This window comes from Sinohyriopsis cumingii, chromosome 18 (genome assembly GCF_028554795.1).
Source record: "Sinohyriopsis cumingii isolate HCF-2022 chromosome 18, ASM2855479v2, whole genome shotgun sequence".
Lineage (NCBI taxonomy): Eukaryota > Metazoa > Mollusca > Bivalvia > Unionida > Unionidae > Sinohyriopsis > Sinohyriopsis cumingii.
In genome coordinates, this window is record NC_142978.1 from 21,460,368 (window position 1) to 21,479,651 (window position 19,284).

Consider the following 19,284-nt stretch of genomic DNA (forward strand, 5'->3'; position numbering starts at 1 on the left):
AAGACAAACTTGGTACCTTTTGTAGAGCTTGAAATAAACAACTGAACAAACTTAAACACTTTGCTATAGATACATGTATTTTCTTTTGCAGCAACAGACTAAACAACATAAATAAATTAAATCTTCTAGCAAAAAAGAAATACATCATAAAAATAGAATTAAAGATTAACGATGACTAACCAACAAAACCGAATTTAACAAAGGCAATGACATGTGTAGAAATGCCTCTCAGTTTGAGAAAGCATTTGGATGTCATATGCCATGTACCAACAACTTGAAAAAATGTATAAACAGAGAGAAACCTTAATTCAAAATTTAATTTTGTTCCAAATTGTTTGCGTTTTTAGGGAATATACCTAAGCACTAATAAAGGGTGGAACAGGGAAGATAAACATAAAAGCTTTGATATTTCTGAAAAAAATGAGGTGATATTCCTACAGTTCTTAACCAGCTATATATGCTGGGACGGGTCTGTTGGACATCCACAAATAAAGAAGTACAGATTCTGGTCACGTTGCAAGTGTGTGCGTGTTTTGGAAAATGGTAAAACTTGGATACACAATTTTCTCGTGACACTTATAAAGTGAAGAGTCTGTACAACTGTCAGAAGCCAAAGTCATATAACTTTTGTACGGTTTGTAAAGATTTCCACTTTAGAAAATGTGAAGTATCACAAGTTATTATCACAAACAGAAATGGAACATAGGGGCTTGACAGTTGTTGTTTAGACACCTCCGCTCAACTTCACAACTTACTTGCTCTGTCTCATATTTTGATCTTAAGGAAAGATCATCTTTGTGCAGCAACAGTGGAAACAGCAGGAGGAGACGCCGTCACTGCTGTCGAAAAATGGTAGTTCTTTTAAAAATGCGTTTAGTATATTTTTTAAAAATATCAGATGAAGAAAACGTGTGTTAAAACAGAGTTGGTAGAATGTATTCAGCGACAAAGTAGAAGTGACTGAGAGAAGGAGACAACGTTGTCGAGTGGCGTAGTTTTCTGGAGTACGTACGTGTCCCAGCGACACAGTGCCGGCGTCTCTAGCTCTCTTGAAGACACCAACTGTCTGGGTTTTTTTCTTGCAACTTTTTTCTTTCGTGGTAGGGTTTGAATCGAAGGGTCGTCAAGATGCATGAGGTGTTTAAGACGCACCGCTGTCGTTGGGCTCCTATATGCTTGGCTTTCACTTGCCCTTGTGAAATATACCAAGTCATTGTGACAACAAGAGGTAGAGAGGGTATATATGGAGAGAATGAACTTGGTTAAATCATTTCTGAATCAGCAATCGAGATGAATCGATCGCACGATTTCAGTGAGAGAGAAGAAGAACGTAAGAGGCAGCGAAGTGACGTATCGCCTCACACACGAAAAGAAGTATTCGCTCAAATAGAAGACATGAGCAAACCTGAACCAACACCTTCCACGTCTGCGACCAGACACAGAGAGCCCACTCCAAACCAAAGTCCACCAGTTAACCCTGAAAAGTACTATCACATTCGAGAGACGGAAAAGCGACCCTCTAGAAAATTTAGAACCACGACTTACACCTACACGGTGAAGTTTAAAGATTTCAAGTCCGACGTACCCTTGGAGAAAGCAGAAGGGTTTATCACCGAGATGTGGCATTCTTTGCTCACCACACTAAAGCGACAATGTCAACCCAAAGAAGACGATTTCTTGACACTATCCATAGATCACGACAGCTTGAAATCCCCTGTTTCGATCGAGTTTAGCAGACCCGCAGAACTAACCCCTTCCAAAGTCATGGACAAGATTCAACACGTACAACAATCTAATGATCAGTTTGACATCACCACTGGTAAAGCCACACTGAAAATGGCCCACGTCTCTCTTCCTCAAGGGACTGGACGCAAAAAGGTCTTATTGGTGGACGACCTTCGCAACACCAACACAAGTCTCGTCCGAATTAACAACCCTCAAGACCAGATGTGTTTAGCCCGTGCCATCGTGGTGGGACGAATCTATGCCAACAAGAACGACACGGTAGAATGGAAAAGAACCTGGAAAACTATTCAACGATCCGACCGAGCCAAACAACGAAATGAAGCAGAACTCCTGTTACAACATCCGGACTGTCCAAAGACACACCCTGTGGCATTCCTGAGATGCAAAAATTGCAAGATGCCCTAGCTCCACGATACACCTTGAAAGTGCACCCTCAAGAAGTGCGCGGACCTCTGTTGTTTCGAGGCCAAGACTTTAAGGACGGAACATACATTCATGTCTATTATCACGATGAACATTTCGATACCATTACCGCCATCCCCGGATTCCTGGGATACAGATATTATTGTGAGAAATGTGACCGTGGTTATAATAATCGAGAGCAACACAAGCATTGTGGATCGAAATGCCCAGGATGTTTGGCCTCTCAACCCTGTCTGGGCGAAGGGCAAGAACCAATGCATTGTCCTGCTTGTCTGCGCACGTTTGTCAGCCCTGCCTGTTACCAACAACATCTGAAGACGCAAGGTTCACAGCAGAAATGTGCTTGTCAACTCCTGAGATTGTGCCCTACGTGTGGACAAGGCATACGTACCAATAGTACCAAGGAACACGTATGTTCAGGAAAATAAAAATGTCACATTTGTCATCACATCGTGGACTTGGAACACCAATGCTACATGCAAAAATACCAACCCCAATCAGAGAAAGAGGATGGTCACAAGAAGAAAAACAATTTCATCTTTTTCGATTTCGAATGCATGCAAGAGACTGGCATTCACATTCCTAATTTCTGCGTGGCTCATCGAGCGTGCGAGAAGTGCATTCAAGAACCTATCTTCAGTCATTGCCCTCACCGCAGCAAGATTCCTGGAGGACGTGAAAAAATCTTTCGGGGACCGAACACGCTAGCCGATTTCGCTCGATGGGTCTTAGACCCCATCGACAAGACGTGGAGCCAAGAGGGCATCGAACGTTACGGAGATTGTCATCGTCATGCCACGGTGATGGCTCACAATTTCTCCGGATACGATGGACAGTTTCTTCTCAGATACTATACGGAACATGGCACCGAACGTCCTAAAGTGACTTTGAACGGAGCCAAAATCATTTTCATGCAAGAGGGACAAGTACAGTTTAAAGATTCGATGAGCTATTTGGCCATGCCTTTGAGTCGAATGCCTAAAACGTTTGGAATGACAGAAATGGCTAAAGGGTACTTTCCACACTTTTTCAATACGGAAGCCAATCAACACGCCGTTCTACCCCATTTACCTGAGGCTCACTATTACGACCCCGACAGCATGCGTACCGAACAACGAGAAGCTTTCTACGCTTGGTACCAGGCTCACGCCTCGGACCCTTTCGACTTTCAGGAAGAAATGCTAAAGTATTGTCGTTCCAACGTGGACATTTTACGGAGTTGCTGTGGAAAATTTCGAGAACTATTCATGGAACACGGAGGGGTCGATCCTTTGAAAGAAGCTTGCACCATTGCCAAAGCGTGTTCCTTAGTGTATCGACAACGATTCATGCCTGAAAACACCGTGGCTGTCATCAGCCCTCAAACGACCAGCTTTGTCAAACGTCAATACTCGGTCAAAGCCCTACGTTGGTTACATTACTTGTGCGACAAGGAAAACAAATGGATTCAGCATGCCCGCAACGGAGAGGGTGAAAAGACCATCGGAACGTATTCGGTAGAGGCTGGGACTTAGAAAACCCCAAGATCGTGTACGAGTTTAACGGTTGCTTATTTCACGGATGTCCCGTCTGTTACCCTGATCGTAGCACTAAAAATCAGTTTTTATAACGAACCATGGAAGACTTGTACCAGGACACTTGTCAGCGACGCCTAAAGTTAGAACAGCAAGGATACCAAGTGGTGGAAATGTGGGAACACGAGTACGATCACCGTTTGAAAATCGATCCCGAATTTAAACGCATCGTAGAAAGTTACCAGTGGGTGGACCCCCTGAACCCAAGGAATAGTTTGTACGGAGGTAGAACCAATGCCACCTGTTTGCTGTACCAGGCCGACGAAGAGAAAGGAGAAGAAATCAAATACTTGGACGTGTGTTCGCTGTATCCCTACGTGTGCAAATATTGTCACTTTCCTGCAGGGCACCCGCAATTGCTGACGGAACACATCGACCTGAAAAACATTCGACAATACGAAGGTCTGATCAAGTGCAAAGTCCTGCCTCCCACGGACTTGTACCATCCCGTGCTACCTCACCATTGCCAAGGCAAACTGATGTTTCCTTTGTGCCGTACTTGTGCCGAAACGTGCAACCAAGATCAGCCTTGTCAGCACACCCAGGAAGAACGTGCCTTGACGGGGACGTGGATTAGCGTGGAATTGTTCATAGCTCTGGACATGGGATACCAACTGTTAGAAGTGTACGAAATTTGCCACTTTCCCAAGACACAACAATACCACAAGGGTGACCCCAGTCAGAAAGGCATTTTCGCTGACTACGTGGATGCCTTTCTGAAACTGAAACAAGAAGCCAGCGGCTATCCTTCCTGGTGTCACACTTCCGAAGACGAAAAGACATTCAAAGAGAAATACTATGAACAAGAAGGTATTCCTTTAGACCACATCGAGAAAAACGAAGGCAGGCGATCGTTTGCCAAAGTGGTGTTAAATTGCTTGTGGGGTAAAATGGCACAACGACCGTGTTTACCCAAGACGGAATATTTGACAGAACCTTCCCGCTACTTCCAGATGATTCACGACAAAACCAAATACATGAAACACGTGGACGTCGTCCGTGAGGATTTGATTTTGGTCAATTACGAAGAAGATCTGGACTTTGTAGAAGCCGATGAATTTGGAAATGTCATCATTGCGGCTTATGTGACAGCCCATGCTCGCTTAAAATTGTACGAAGCTTTAGAACTGTTAGGGGATCGTGTCCTGTACTTTGACACGGACAGTTGCATCTACATCGATCGACCGGGTCAGCAACACCCTAACATCGAAGAAAACCGTTTAGGAGCCTGGACAGACGAACACCCCGACGACAAGATTCTAAGTTTCGCGAGTGGCGGTCCTAAAAATTACGGCTACCAATACCGGGACAAACAAGGAGAAGTGCACACGGAGTGCAAAGTGAAAGGACTGACTCTGAACTATCGTACCAGTCTAGTGGTCAACTTTGGGGTATTGAAAGAAGCCTTGCAATCGGGAGAGGATGGAAACTTTAAAGTGACCACTCACCAACCGAACAAGATTGTACGTTTACCCACTCACCACATCGTCAGTCGACCCCTGGAACAAATCTATCAAATCGTGTACCAGAAGCGAGTGAGATTTCCCAATCACTTTACGTTGCCGTACGGTCACATCGATATTGGTCAGCATATAAAAAGGGACAACGTCCAAGACCAATAGTTCATTGTCACTACCAAGACCAATCGACAAAAATGAATCCTTTCAAACAGCAAGTATAGAGCGTAAGACTCAAGTCCAACGAGAAACTCGGGTGTGATTCTATGCCTCACGATCACATCACCAATGCAATACCACATCTTAGTTGTTATGTACTAATGCCATGACAAACTACGTGCAACCAGTGAAACTTCCAGACCACAAAACTTGACCTTATGGACATGCTGATATCACCCAGTATAAAAAGGGACGACTTCCAAGAACGACACTTCATTGCGAGGACAAGCGACGAGAAAGATGAATAACTCTACGCAGAAGAAAAAAGAGAAGGAACAAAATCATTGACCTCTTTCACCACCATACCGTCACAGCAAAGTGCGTTCAAGAGGGGAAAGGATTCAATAGACCTAAAGGAGTATTTTAGCATCCAAATGACCCAGAGAGCGACCTCGAGAAAATTTAGAACGACAACTTGCACCTACACGGTGAAATTTAAAGACTTCGCGTCTGACGTTCTAGCCGAGGAAGTATCATGTTTCATTACGGATCTACTTGACTCACTGTTAGAGGAACTCAGATGTCATTGCCAAGTCAAAGATGAAGGTCGTTTGAGCCTATCTATGTATCACGACAGTTTGAACTCGCCTGTATGTCTCGGATTTAGCACACCTGCAGAAATAACTTCTTCCAAACTTTTGAGGGCTATTGAAGACGTGCGGTCGGTGAGAGAAAAATTTGACATCACCGATGGAAAAGTGACTATTCATATGGCATATGTTGTACCTCCATGGGAAGAAGACGATCACTGCTCTTGATCTGCTTACCGATAAGTGTACCTAGCACGATCAGCAGATTTACGACTGACAGGGAATACGAGATGGGAAACATCTATGCTGGGACACAAGTGGTAGCTGACCAGATTTTAAACAACGTGTGTGACGGATAGAGAGACAAACACGAACTTTCTCTTATTTGATTGTTTGTTACTTGTTTTGTTTTAGCTTTTTCTTATAAACGAACATTTAATGTAAATTCGTTGCATATGAAGTGATTTTAGAAAGGAGTGAACGTTAATTTTAAACATTAGTTTACTAGAGTCAGTAACTAAACAACTCGTAAATATGTTTCTTTTATGTTCATATGTTTATGTATTTAATGGATAGTGCTTAGACCAAAGCACAGGCCAGAGAGTCCATGTATATATGTACTTGAATAAATGTTTTGAACCCATGCAACAGACTTTTCTTTATCGAGTCTCTATTCTATCTGTGAGTCTTTCTTTAGAATATTTCTGTCCTCTTTTCTGTGTGCTTGAATGTGTATTTGTTTGTTTCTATATGTCTGTGTTTGTCCCTATCAACCCTTTGTCCCTACAAATACATTTCACCCTATAAAAGGTTTTGACCCTATAAACCTATGACGTTACCAATGTTTAATTCCCATTGATCCCCAGGTGACATTCCCATGTTCAATTTCCATGTTCAATTCCCCTTGACGCTCTACAGTCCCATCCATGTTAAAATGCCCCATGTTAAATTCCCATTGTCGCCAGAGTGCATGGACCGTTTTTGCATGGTAAAGTCCCTTGTCGCTAGGGTGGCCCCATTTACTACTCACATAGCTAGCATTATTGGATACCATTGGCTGAGGGCGACATTCTCTTCTCTACGATCATCAGCCACGGATAGATCGGTTTGAACAGCCTTGGTTAACACATAACACAAATTACTAAAACCAAAGTTGAAAACAGATTATGGAGTTTACTCATTCGTCCCTATGTGCATGTGACTAAAGTGTCTCTTTAATAGATAAAGTTTGATTAGGTACTTTTTTCATGATCGCGTTTAAGTTTCGCCAGGAGGTTACAAAGAATTATATTCTTCGAATTAATTTATATCAGGACCAATGAAACTGCTTGCATTACTTCACCAATTGCTTCATGGTCTCAGCAATAGATAGATTGATGGAGGGAGGGAGGAAGGGACGGTGGGTGGGTGATAGATAGATAGATAAATATATAGGTATTAGGTAGGTATGTAGGCAGATAGACAGACAGACAGACAGACAGATAGATAGATAGATAGATAGATAGATAGATAGATAGACAGACTTACCAATGCACTAGTTCATCGCTAATTACCGAAACCAAAGTGGCTATGGATAATATGTAAAACACAAAATCTCTCAGCATCGGCCACCAAGTTAGCTCCACCACCTGTTCAAGAAAATATGGGTTATTCGTGAGTAATGTTTAAAATAGTTCGCATACGCCACTCCTTCAAGATCTAAAAGCCGACAAAATACACTGGCATAAGAAAAGTATATCTCTGTGACCTAATTTTATAAAGAGGGAATCTCAAGGATCAACCTACTGCTGTAATGTTTATTAGATCGTTTAAATGTCAATTACTTAGAGAAGATCTCAATAGATTAACAGAATTTAACCCTCTCCATTTCTGTTGTGACAAAAGTTCCAAACATGTCGGAAAAATATGTCTAGGGTACCAACTAACTCAAATGTAATATTTCTTCATTTAACAGAGAAATCCACTGACATAATAAGTATGTACGAACGGACGGACGGACGGTAGAACAATACCCCCGATTATAAAGAGAAATCCACAGACATAACAAGTATGTACGGACGGACGGACGGTAGAACAATACCCCCGTTTATAATGAGAAATCCACTGACATAACAACTATGTACGGACGGACGGACGGTAGAACAATACTCCCGATTATAATGACATAACACTTGACAAAATTATTGAACCTATGTTACCGTTACCGACTTTTTCCAGAAGAAGGTAGTAGCAATCAAGACGAACGTAACCAGCACGAGGGATTCTATACATTCCATGGTTCCAGAGAAATAGCTAAACGCATAAACCTAACATTGACTGCTGTTACTATAAGAACAACAACAACAAGAAAAAGAACGTAATCGGAAGAAAAAAATGTCAGCTTTGCATGGCCCATCCTTCGAAGACGAGACACAATTTACATTTTAATTTACTTGTTATAGATGGAACATGTTGGTCCTGTCACTGTCTTTAGCCAGTTCTAGGACAGCATGGCCATATGCAAGAATCGTTCAACCCTAACCAATATTACATCTTCAGGAAAAATCCTTGTAATTCCTTCTGCCTGTGATATTTGACCGGTTTACAAATACGCTAAGATCAGAAGCAGATGTTTTGTGTATCTCAGTTTTTCTTAAAACATGATATTCAGCTAAAGTTCCAAAGTGTATTGTTTACTGTTCGTCCTTCGGGTTCGAAGATGACCATGACATCTCTAACTGGCTTGGTGGGGCCCCGAGTGGCCGAGTGGTCTAAAGAGCTCAACGTTCCAGATCACTACCATCTCACCTCTGTTTGCGTGGGTTCGAGTCTCAGGCTACAAAAACAACAACAACCGGCTTGGTTTCTTCTGTGAGTACGAAAATGTCTGATTAAATAAGTTTGTGCTTTGAACTGTCTGTGGTACACTAGATGGGTGATACCGCTTGGTGTCGTGCAATAAATAAAGGGAATGCCACAACACCACAAACAAACAGTGCATGACACAATCACAATATCGAGAAATTAATATGGCATGTTTAAAAATATAAATACAAGGATTTATTCTCAGTTCTGCAAAGGGTTATGAGAGAGCATTCATTCTCATCCTTCTGAATTGAATGTCATTATGTCCCCATCTCATTTGATACTCACGGATGTCATCTGCAAAAATTTCTTCTGTGATATTTTGAAATAGACAGTATCGTCTAAATACCAAGTCGGTGAATGTCCGTATCATTGATATAGACCGTATCGTCTAAATACCAAACCAGTGAATGTCCATATATTTTGATACAGACCGTATGGCCTAAATAACAAGTTAGTAAATGCCCGTATCTTTGAAATATACCGTATCGTCTAAATACCAAGTCAGTAAATGTCCGTATCTTTTCTATGTCTCGATATTGAGATTAATTTTAGACATAGTTTGTTCAAGGTAAAGTGTCTCTGGCTTTCCTCACCAGTTTCTCTAATATCTTTGGTGTACACTGAAATTCAACCTTTAACACATTAACCCCGGGTGACGAGTTTAAGTGACAGGAGGTAGCAGCCTACTGCCGAGCCTTGTAGCGTCAAGGTCATGTATGATACACTAAAGTGGGTGGTATCATAGAAATGTAGACAGATGTAGCTCTACAATGATACCAAAAAATCTGGAATATCTAGTTGCACTACAAAATACAAAGGGGAAACCTTATTTTTTGGACCCGATTTTTTTCTACCCAAACTTCGCCCGTGGTCGGAATCCGATTTTGTGTCCGGATTTTAGACTTTTTGGTCTCAGATCTAAGGCAGACCGGTATGAACTGCAAACAGACAGATAAACCTTTGCAAAAAAATAGGATAAGGTGGACATTTGGAATAAAGACTGGTCTCGATACGAAAATAATGTGTCCGTTAAGCAACAATAAAAGGACTCCAACTTTTAACTTTGGCTCATGCGCGAGCCAAATAGCCAATGTTATTGAAAGATCACCTGGAAGTTGGTGTTTTAAAATGTATTCAAAATAGCTTCCAAACTTTGTTTCCTACTCGAATTTCAGACGAAAACGACAAAAACCTCCAGGGGTTAATCTGTTAAAGCCACTAAGTCAAAATGGTTTCATCCGACCACAGACGAACTTCAAGATACTGGCGAGTAAACGCTTGCATTCGACCACAGACGATCTTGTAGATTCATGCAATTAAAGTCCGGTGGTGTCATGGCAGTCTTTGTCCTTTGGTGTTGTTATTTATGAGGTTGGGGTGGGGGGAGGTAGAAATTCAGTTCAGTTTGATACTCAGAGAGAAATTTTATGAACTGAGTTGTTTAGGACCAATGATACCAAAAAATCTGGTATTTCTAGTTGCACTACAAAATAGATTTTGTGTCCGATTTTAGACTTTTTGGTCTCAGATCTAAGGCAGACCGGTATGAACTGCAAACAGACAGATGAACCTTTGCAAAAAATAGGATAGGGTGGGCATTTGGAATAAAGACTGGTCTCGATACGAAAATAATGGGTCCGTTAAGCAACAAAACATTCATCTATGCATGACACAATCACAATATCGAGAAATAGGATGGTATAAGTTCACACTCATAACATGGAAATAATATGGCATATAATGGGTCCGTTAAGCAACAAAAATTTTATTTATTGTACGACACCAAAGAAATAAGCTATTTCTGAATTAATGTCTTGAGTAAAATAAAATTGTTGACTAATAAACAAAAAATAATTATTTTTTAAGCTTCTCCATTTTCTCAAAACTACACTGACCTTCCGATTTAATTTTCGCAGAACTACACTGACCATTCGATTTAGTTTTCATATGCATATGTATTTACTATATCTGCTATCACTATTCTAGTTTTAATTGACGTACACTTTACAAATTTGTTGACTCTTTACGGCATAATTTGTTTACCATGGATATTTTAGTAGATGAGTGGATATACGCAAAAAGAAGGTTGCATACAACTGGTTATGTACATTGCATATGCTTCATATGACCAGAGACGTACGAGTGTTTCGCCGTTGGTGTGACAGCAGCGTCAACAATGTTGAGAATTTGTCTTTTGATTCGTTAAAATATTAAATCTTTTACAAGTCAATGAGCATAATTCTTTCCGCTGCTTGCAGGACAAAGATCGTGTGCCTTTCGAACATTTGTATTACTTGTAAGAAAAGAAAAGTGTGTCTGGATTTATACAAGTAACACTAGACAACAATCGACACAGTAACTAAAAATAGTTTCAACTTCATGTCTGATTTATCTCCCTCTACAATGGTCTTCTCCATCCTTGGAGTAATTTTTCGTAAAAGGAGTAATAATTTTCTAGTCACCTTCTGGGCGCACGTGACGTAAATCCAATCAATCAATCAAAAAACCTGAATTATAAAATTACTATTTATTTTGCTATACTATTGCTTCCACGCTTAAAATATTTAAATATTTGCTCAAGACAGACTATTTGAAATTATTAATTTTCCAATGAATCATTTTTCCTATACCTTTGAATTCAAGGACAGCAGTTATGGAAGTCTTTGAATTCGCATGAAAGCTATCTGTTTAAACAGTCACGAAACAATGTCGCATGTAGTGATAAATATCGGTGCATATTGGATATTCGACGAGTAATTCTCAGTTCACAAGAATAGAGTAACTGTTTTGATCAAATTGAAAATTTCAGGAATACAGTAAAACAAATCAAATATACAAAATTTAATGCATCATTCTTAACGATGGTGTCGAATACTTTCTTTTACTCGCGTGATTAATTATCTTAACTGAATTTAAGCTTTGTTAACGTCTATCGCAGCTGTTACTATATATATATATATATATATATATATATATATATATATATATATATATATATATATATATACGCGCGATTTTATGATCGACCTCATAGCTTTATAACAAAATTATAGACAAAAATTGCAGCATCCATATTGGTTGATGATGTTTGGCGCAGCTCACACAAACAAGTTTTATAAATGTCCGTATTTAGAAATGCACACTATTTCAATATTGCAAGTCTGATAAAATCATACCCAAGATTATGCAAATGTATTTTATATATGTATTATAAATTAAATTTTTCTTATGAACATTAGAACTGTCGACACGAGTACCTGTTACAAGTTTCATCAAAATGCTTTCATTTAATTCAGCATGAGTGTTACACAATAGTGACTGACTAATGGACACATTTTGGTTCCAGGACGACAATTTTGCTAAATGGACATTATCACTTGGAAAGCTTCCTTTTTAGCAAAGAAAATTTAAGTTGGCTTCGAAGAAAAGAGTGTATAGCTTTCTTTGCACGATGTTTTCGTGTATCATAGCAGTGTAATGTACGTCATCAAATATGGATGATGAAACAGATAAATGTCTTTCATATTGGCTCGACTGGAAGGAGATATTTTTGAAGTACTCTCCTTTGATGAATTCATTTCTAAATCTATTCAGCAGACGATTTCGCACACTGATCACTGCAGCTGAATATTTTTTTTAAATTATAAAAATACATTTTCCAGAATATTATAAAGTCAGAGGTTTGCAACATATACTGCCCATCCGATATTCAATCTGGATTTTCAATGAATGACTTTCACGTTAGACATTACAAGATATTTATGGCAAATGTAAAAATATAGCAGGTATGTCTGTGTGTTAGTATTCATCTTTGAAAACGTGATTCCGACATTCTAGAGGACGATTCATCGAGCAAGTCCAACTTTTTGGACACAAAAAAATTCAAATTCAGACAGTTGTGGCCAGTTCAGGTTTTATGGACATAACGCTATTTTTTCAATATATGATAGGCTATACGTGGCAGCCAGTATGTTTAATGGAGGAACAACCCAAGAGGAATCACGAATCCACTGGGAACCTTTGGGAAACCTTGTCAGACACACACAATGGCCGAGCCGAGACTCGAACTCTCGCGGAGAGAAGTGAAAAGTGAGTAATCTGCAAATGAGAGCGTTTGACCACACAGTCAGCATGGGCCTCAGTATTTGCTGTCAATTCAGGTTTTCATTTGGAAACAGAAATAATATTGCAACAATACTTACCATGCCTGCGAAAAGCGCACATACACCAATAATGAAGAGAATGTTAAACACTGCTGACCCAACTATGGTGCCCACTCCCACGTCACTTTTGGCGATAAACACACCTGAAAAAAATATGGAATGCAAATATTTTCCTGATTTTATAATGCAGGTTACAGCTGCCTCTGAGCGAGTTTTAAAGATACTTTTCTCTCTCTTACACATACATTATACAGGACGCATATATGAAAATGCAAAGTGAAATCTGCCAATCTCATAGCAGTGCAGTTGATGACATACCATTGGCATTTGCATGCCTTGAAATAAAACGATGTTGATTTCATATACAGCCTATTGTAGTTTAAATTCACCATCTTGCGTGATCACAAGAATGAGAGAAAATGATATGTTTTGGTGTTGTGTATGGGGATACAACATTGGTGTAAAATATTTATCAGAAGGAGTTCGGCAACGCCTCTTTTCCGACTTAAAAATCCTTACTTTAAGGTGCGATGTTGCTATTTTATTATGACAAATTCCATTGCTCTCGTTTATAGCATGTAAGTACAGGTGACTCTCATTTACACAAATCTTACTCATCCGAATTATATCTTACTCTCACTTATCCGCACCTATTTTATCCAAATTATTGGCCAATCCGAGCTACATACATGTCTTTACAATGGAGAGCTGTATAACTCGCTCGTATTTGTTTGTCCAAACTCGTGTTTGTCTGAACGTATAACTGTCTCCCCTGAGAGAGAGAGAGAGAGAGAGAGAGAGAGAGAGATTCCGGAGTATAATGATTTATAACGTTCAGCATAAAAATCATGGTTGAAATATCGCTGACACTTCTTTAAGAATTATATATTAAGCAGGAAACCACCAAAATAAACGCACATTTAATTTTCGTCACACCCATTCCCCAGATCCTTTGCCCGCTGTTCCATTTCCGAGAGGCATTCATAATTTGAAACCATCGTTGCCATCTATTTTTCTATTCATCCATACAAAACATTACAGCAAATACGACCAAGCCCCCTCAGTCAAAGTATAGATGGACTTCGAGTTACAAGGAACAGTCCCTAATACAAAAAAGACATTTGCCCCCACCCCCACTCACATTTTATTCCCCTAGGAGTTGCATCCAGGTTTGCAAACCTTCGTAGGCATCTAATCGCCCTCATAAAGCACCATACCAGATATGACACTCCTCCCTCAATCTGTGTAAATGAAGTTCGGGTACAAGGAACATTCCATATTACCGATGGAACTGTGACCTCTGACCACTTGCCCCGCCCACAAGGGCTGCATCCAGGATTCGAAACTTTGTTTTTCATTAACTCATCTTCCTGAGACATAATACTAAATACGACGGACACAAGGACATGACCTATCATGATACAACCGTAAAAGTACAGCTATAATAGGTATATACAGATAAATCAGGTTCATAGAGTTACTCTGCGTCATTGTATTCTCCAGTTCATACCATTTTTTCTGTTTCTGGACTGAAGTATTTGCAGGTTGCAATTGAAGTTATAATTGTGTGTTTGTTTTTTCTTCGAAGATTTTGATGGCTGAGCAAGAACTGAACCTTAGAAGACGACCAAATTAAGAAAATAAATTACACAGAAAATGTCTCAAAAGGTAATCTTGGAACGGTTTCTTCTCGTGCGGAATTCAAATTTTCAGACGCTTGAACATTTGTTCTGCTGAAACTTGAGGAGCGGTAGATTTTTCAAGGGAAATAACTCCTACAGTCATAGGTTTTAAGTTCAAGAAAAATCAACTGGAATGAGACATCATTATCATCCGGTATCTTCGCAGTTTTCAGTTTGACATCTAGTTGGGTAATTCAGGTAGTACACCCGCTACGATGTTCTCTGATCAAAGACTGTATATTTAATATACACAGTGAGAATGCATGAAAGATTGCATATTTAATATACACAGTGAGAATGCATGAAAGATTGTATATTTAATATACACAGTGAGAATGCATCATTATATATACTTGCAATCTTTTTCCACACTTTTTTAAACTGAGTTTTAGTAGTATTTCGGTCTGTTTCTCTACTTTTGAGATGTTCATTTGGTTTGTTTGCGCTGGTCTTTAAGGCACGTCAGCACAAGTAAGTTATTTAGTGCGTAGGAAATTGGAGTAAAGTGCATTGGCAAAGGATACATCACTATAGCTGACTCAAAATGATGCGACGGCAGGATTCGAACCAGCACCCTTTCGGTCGCGATTCGGGCACGCAAACCAATGTGCCACCACCGCTCCTTGTGCTGTGTATATGATTATACGTGCATTTCAACAAATGACTGGAAGAAAAGACAAGGAACAAGTAGCACATAAATGAATATGGATAGCTGGACAACATTCGAGTGGATGAATACGGTATATGATCTTGTAAAGTTGGGAATTATCGATCGATCGATAGATTGAGAGAGAGAGAGAGAGAGAGAGAGAGAGAGAGAGACGCATTACGTACAGTGTAGGTGGGGAGAGAAAGATAAGGGAGAAATAACAATATTGCCATATGAAGCAGGCCGACGACAAGAACAAACAGGTGTCAAATCAATGATTGCTTTGTTGTCATGTATCACCTTGTGATACGCTATTGTCGGCAGTCGCACGTTTGTTTTTCATCTTAGAAGCGTTATACGATGAAGAATCAAGTATCGACCAAAGAACGCTTTATTATGTCGTGCAGATTTAACATCAAATAATTATCAATTTCGATCCATCGTTATTTATCAACGGCAATAGCCTATGTGTACAAATATAGTATCGAAACATGAGTGCCTGGATCATATGTTTTAGCCTCTTCGGCAGATCTAGAAGTTTTGTTTAAAGTTGGGAGAAAAACAAAACAAATCAAGAAAACGGTGCACAAAAGTAACAGAAATAAGACGAATCCGGCACACGAAAGATAGATAGGTACGTACGTACGTACGTACATACATACATACAGCAGGCCCACAAATGACACAGACGCCCAGGTGCTGATAATGTGAGAGCGAGATAATAAAATGTGATGGATAAATCGGGCACCAGTTTACAAATAATATCCAAACTAAAACTTTCAATTTCTGTGTCGAGCTTTTACATTGTATATGTTGAATTACACAGCGTTGGTTAAAATTTCAGTGTTGCATTTCGAGATTCCAGTTTCACATGTTGAATCAAATTATTTGTTCCATTTCACACTTTGTGGTTTTAAATTACAGCGATGTTAAAACCTTAATGTCAGTTGTCGAGCTTTTAGGTTTCATCTTTTCAAAAGTTAGAATTATACAGCGGTGGTTGAAATTTTAATATTGTATTTGGAGAATTCCGATTTGACACGTTGAATGAAATTGTTTATGTTGACAGTTCCATTTTATATGTATAGTTTTTTATTGTCTATGTTGAATTACACAGCGGTAGTTGTTGATAAATGCCTTTAAGTATGGAAGACATTGTTTTGCATCTTTTCCTCTAGTACTCTTTCAACTTTTCAATTCTATACGATGTTGACCGTATTTCACGTGTTTTGTACTGCTGTCATGTGACGAGTAAAGGATCCATGATAGGGCGAAATGGCTGGCATTCCCAAAACAACCTGCATAAATAAGGTCTACAAAGGGTTTTTATTACGTTTATATTTTTTAAATATCACACATGCATTCGCTATAATGAGAGGCTGCTTTCAGTTTACTCTTTGTTATTTTTGTTGTTACTTTTGTTTTCCATTTTGTTTTGGTCAGTTACTCTGCCATTGACATTCTCAGAGCAATACAACTTTGCATGAAAATGCAACTAAAGTAGGTCACTGTAATCTTATTTTTACACTTCAGTATTTCCCTTGACTCCGGGTGGCCGAGTGGTCTAACCGATCACTCTAATCTCGCTCTCTGTCCGGGTGGGTTCGAGTCTCGGGCTCGGCCATTGCGTGTATGTGAGAAAGCTTGTCAGTAGCTTCCTGTGTGTCGGTGGTTCTTACCGGTGTTTTCCAGGTTCTTCCTCTAACAGTTAAGCTAGCCGCCATGTATAGCATATATTGCTCTGAGAAATGGCGTTAAACACAAAACAACAACAAGAACTTCCCTTTTTTTTTCCAGCCCACGTTAGTATGAAGAGAGATAAAGCAGTCACTTTCATAGAAAGTTAAGGTTATTGTTAAAAAAAAATCATTTTGTTTTCTTCATCTGCTTATGTTTCGTGAAACACTGAAACGAGTGTTTTTCATGCTTTGGGTGGGTCATTATGAAGCCTAGACCATTCTACGATATACCCTCACTCCTTTGATCCTTGTGCCACAGGCATATATACATTAGGGTTTTAGTTAAAACGTTTGTTTGTTCAATAGCTTCTATTTCCTAAAACCCTTGATGGATTTGTGTCATACATTTGACGAATTATTTTGAAGATAAGACCATACTGCAACGTGCTCGCAATCTTTGGGTACTGGAGTATAGAGGGCGATTACCGCCATAATTATATACGTGTATTTTGTAATCTTCCTTGATGCATTATGGTAAATGGCTGATTGCAAGTGCTACTTTCATAATTATATCCATGTATATTGTGTTCTTCATTGATGTAAATTGTACGTAACAGTTTGCAAGTGCTACTTTCCTTCAGCGTTATTGTCAATGGCTGCTTAGGTCTATTTTCCTTCTGCGTCATTTTATCTTGCAATTTGCCAACTAGTGAAATGACTGCAGTTTGTCGTATTGCAAATGCTACATCAGTTATTCCAAATTTTAATATTCTATTCATAAACTTGCCATATCACAATATACACAGATTGCACCTTCTAAAATCATGATTATAATGTGGCATCGAACATGTTGCAAGTTAGTATCACGGAAGTTACCATAAAATAATGCCTCATTATGACAACAGATGGCGCTGTGACACGTAAATTTCTTACAATACGACTATTCCCCTGACCCAAGCAACACTGCTATGAGCAAAAATCCAAAAGTTTTATCACTGAAGCTTTGACCTTCACAAAACTATTGTATTTATGAACCTGAGATGAAATTTGAAATTTGGCATGTTATCCCTAATATATGTGCCTTGGAACAATGGATAGGTAAATTCAATAATTTAAATGACTTAATCACCCAGAGAGAGAGAGAGAGGGAGAGAGATTCATAAATAAGTTAGTTTCTTCACAGAATAATAGAAACTACTAGCCATTTTCTGCCTGCAGTTGTAAGATATCTGAGCAGAAAGTAGCAGCTACTTTAGAAGCATGCAATGCATTTTAATGTGAGTTACAGGCCCCCAAGTACTATTCCTCAGAGAGTACACAAGACTGGGTTTCAGAAATTGAAGCCACACAAATACCAGTTTGTTACTTTGTGGGTCATTGTGAGAAAATGGAGATCACCTGATCTGCCTGCTTGTGATGAGTGGTCAGTGAGCAATCAAATTGTTGTTCCTAAGTCATATAGACAGGAAATGCATAGTCTAACCCATAAAACTCCGGTCAATAAGGCTTATCACAAGGTCCTGAATCATTTTTATTGGCCGAAAATTAAAAGTTATGTACCATAGATCTTGTCAAACTTGTCAAATGGTAGGAAATCCCAATCAGAAGATATCTAAGGCACATCTGCAACCTATTCCTGTATTTGACCATTTGACAAGCCATTTAACAGAAAAATGGTAGACTGTCGGTTCCTCACCTAATACCAAGTCACTCAACCAATACTTATTGACCATAATGTGGGCCTCCTCAAGATTTCCTAAGACTATTCCTTTTAAGAATACTAAAGCAAAACTTGTTATAAAAGTTTAGGCAAGGTTTTTAACACTTGTTCGCCTCCCCGAATCTGTCCAGCAATGTTGTGTTTTATTATTTCCAACAACTTATGCATGAATTATACATCCAAACGCTTTAATGTTTCTGCATATCAGCCAGAAAATCATGGGGTAGCACAAGACTTTCCGAAAACACTCTCACCTACCCAGGATACATGTATACAATCCTATTCATAGATGTTAAAAACGTTAAAATTAAAATAAAAAAGGTAAATAACGCACTTTTTCTCAATAAATAAAAAACGAAAAAAAAAACGTTCCAGTAGTTTTTAGGCAACACCAAAATCAATATTTTACTTATTTACACGCTACATACCAGTTTTAAAGTTTCAGTGATACAAATATGAAAAAATGTCAAAAGTTTTAAACCGTAGTCCAGAAAACATTGGAATTTTTTTCACTCAGTGTCGTTATCACCATCTGACTGATCTGACTACTCTATGGTTTCCTCCATATAATAACCTGTATGGCTGATAAAAAAAA

General features: G+C 39.1%; 1 protein-coding gene across 3 annotated transcripts in view; it reads right to left on the minus strand.

Annotated features, from left to right (window-relative positions):
• Nucleotides 1–19,284, minus strand: part of LOC149776197 (sodium/potassium/calcium exchanger 5-like) — a 58,404-nt gene that overhangs the window by 16,273 nt on the left and 22,847 nt on the right. For all 3 annotated transcript variants that reach the window (XM_089942522.1, XM_089942521.1, XM_089942523.1), the window contains exons 5-6: nucleotides 12,999–13,102; nucleotides 7,477–7,577 (exon numbers count right to left, since the gene is read on the minus strand). In XM_089942522.1, the coding sequence (XP_089798648.1) occupies nucleotides 7,477–7,577; nucleotides 12,999–13,102 (205 nt within the window). The remainder of the gene's footprint in view (nucleotides 1–7,476; nucleotides 7,578–12,998; nucleotides 13,103–19,284) is intronic.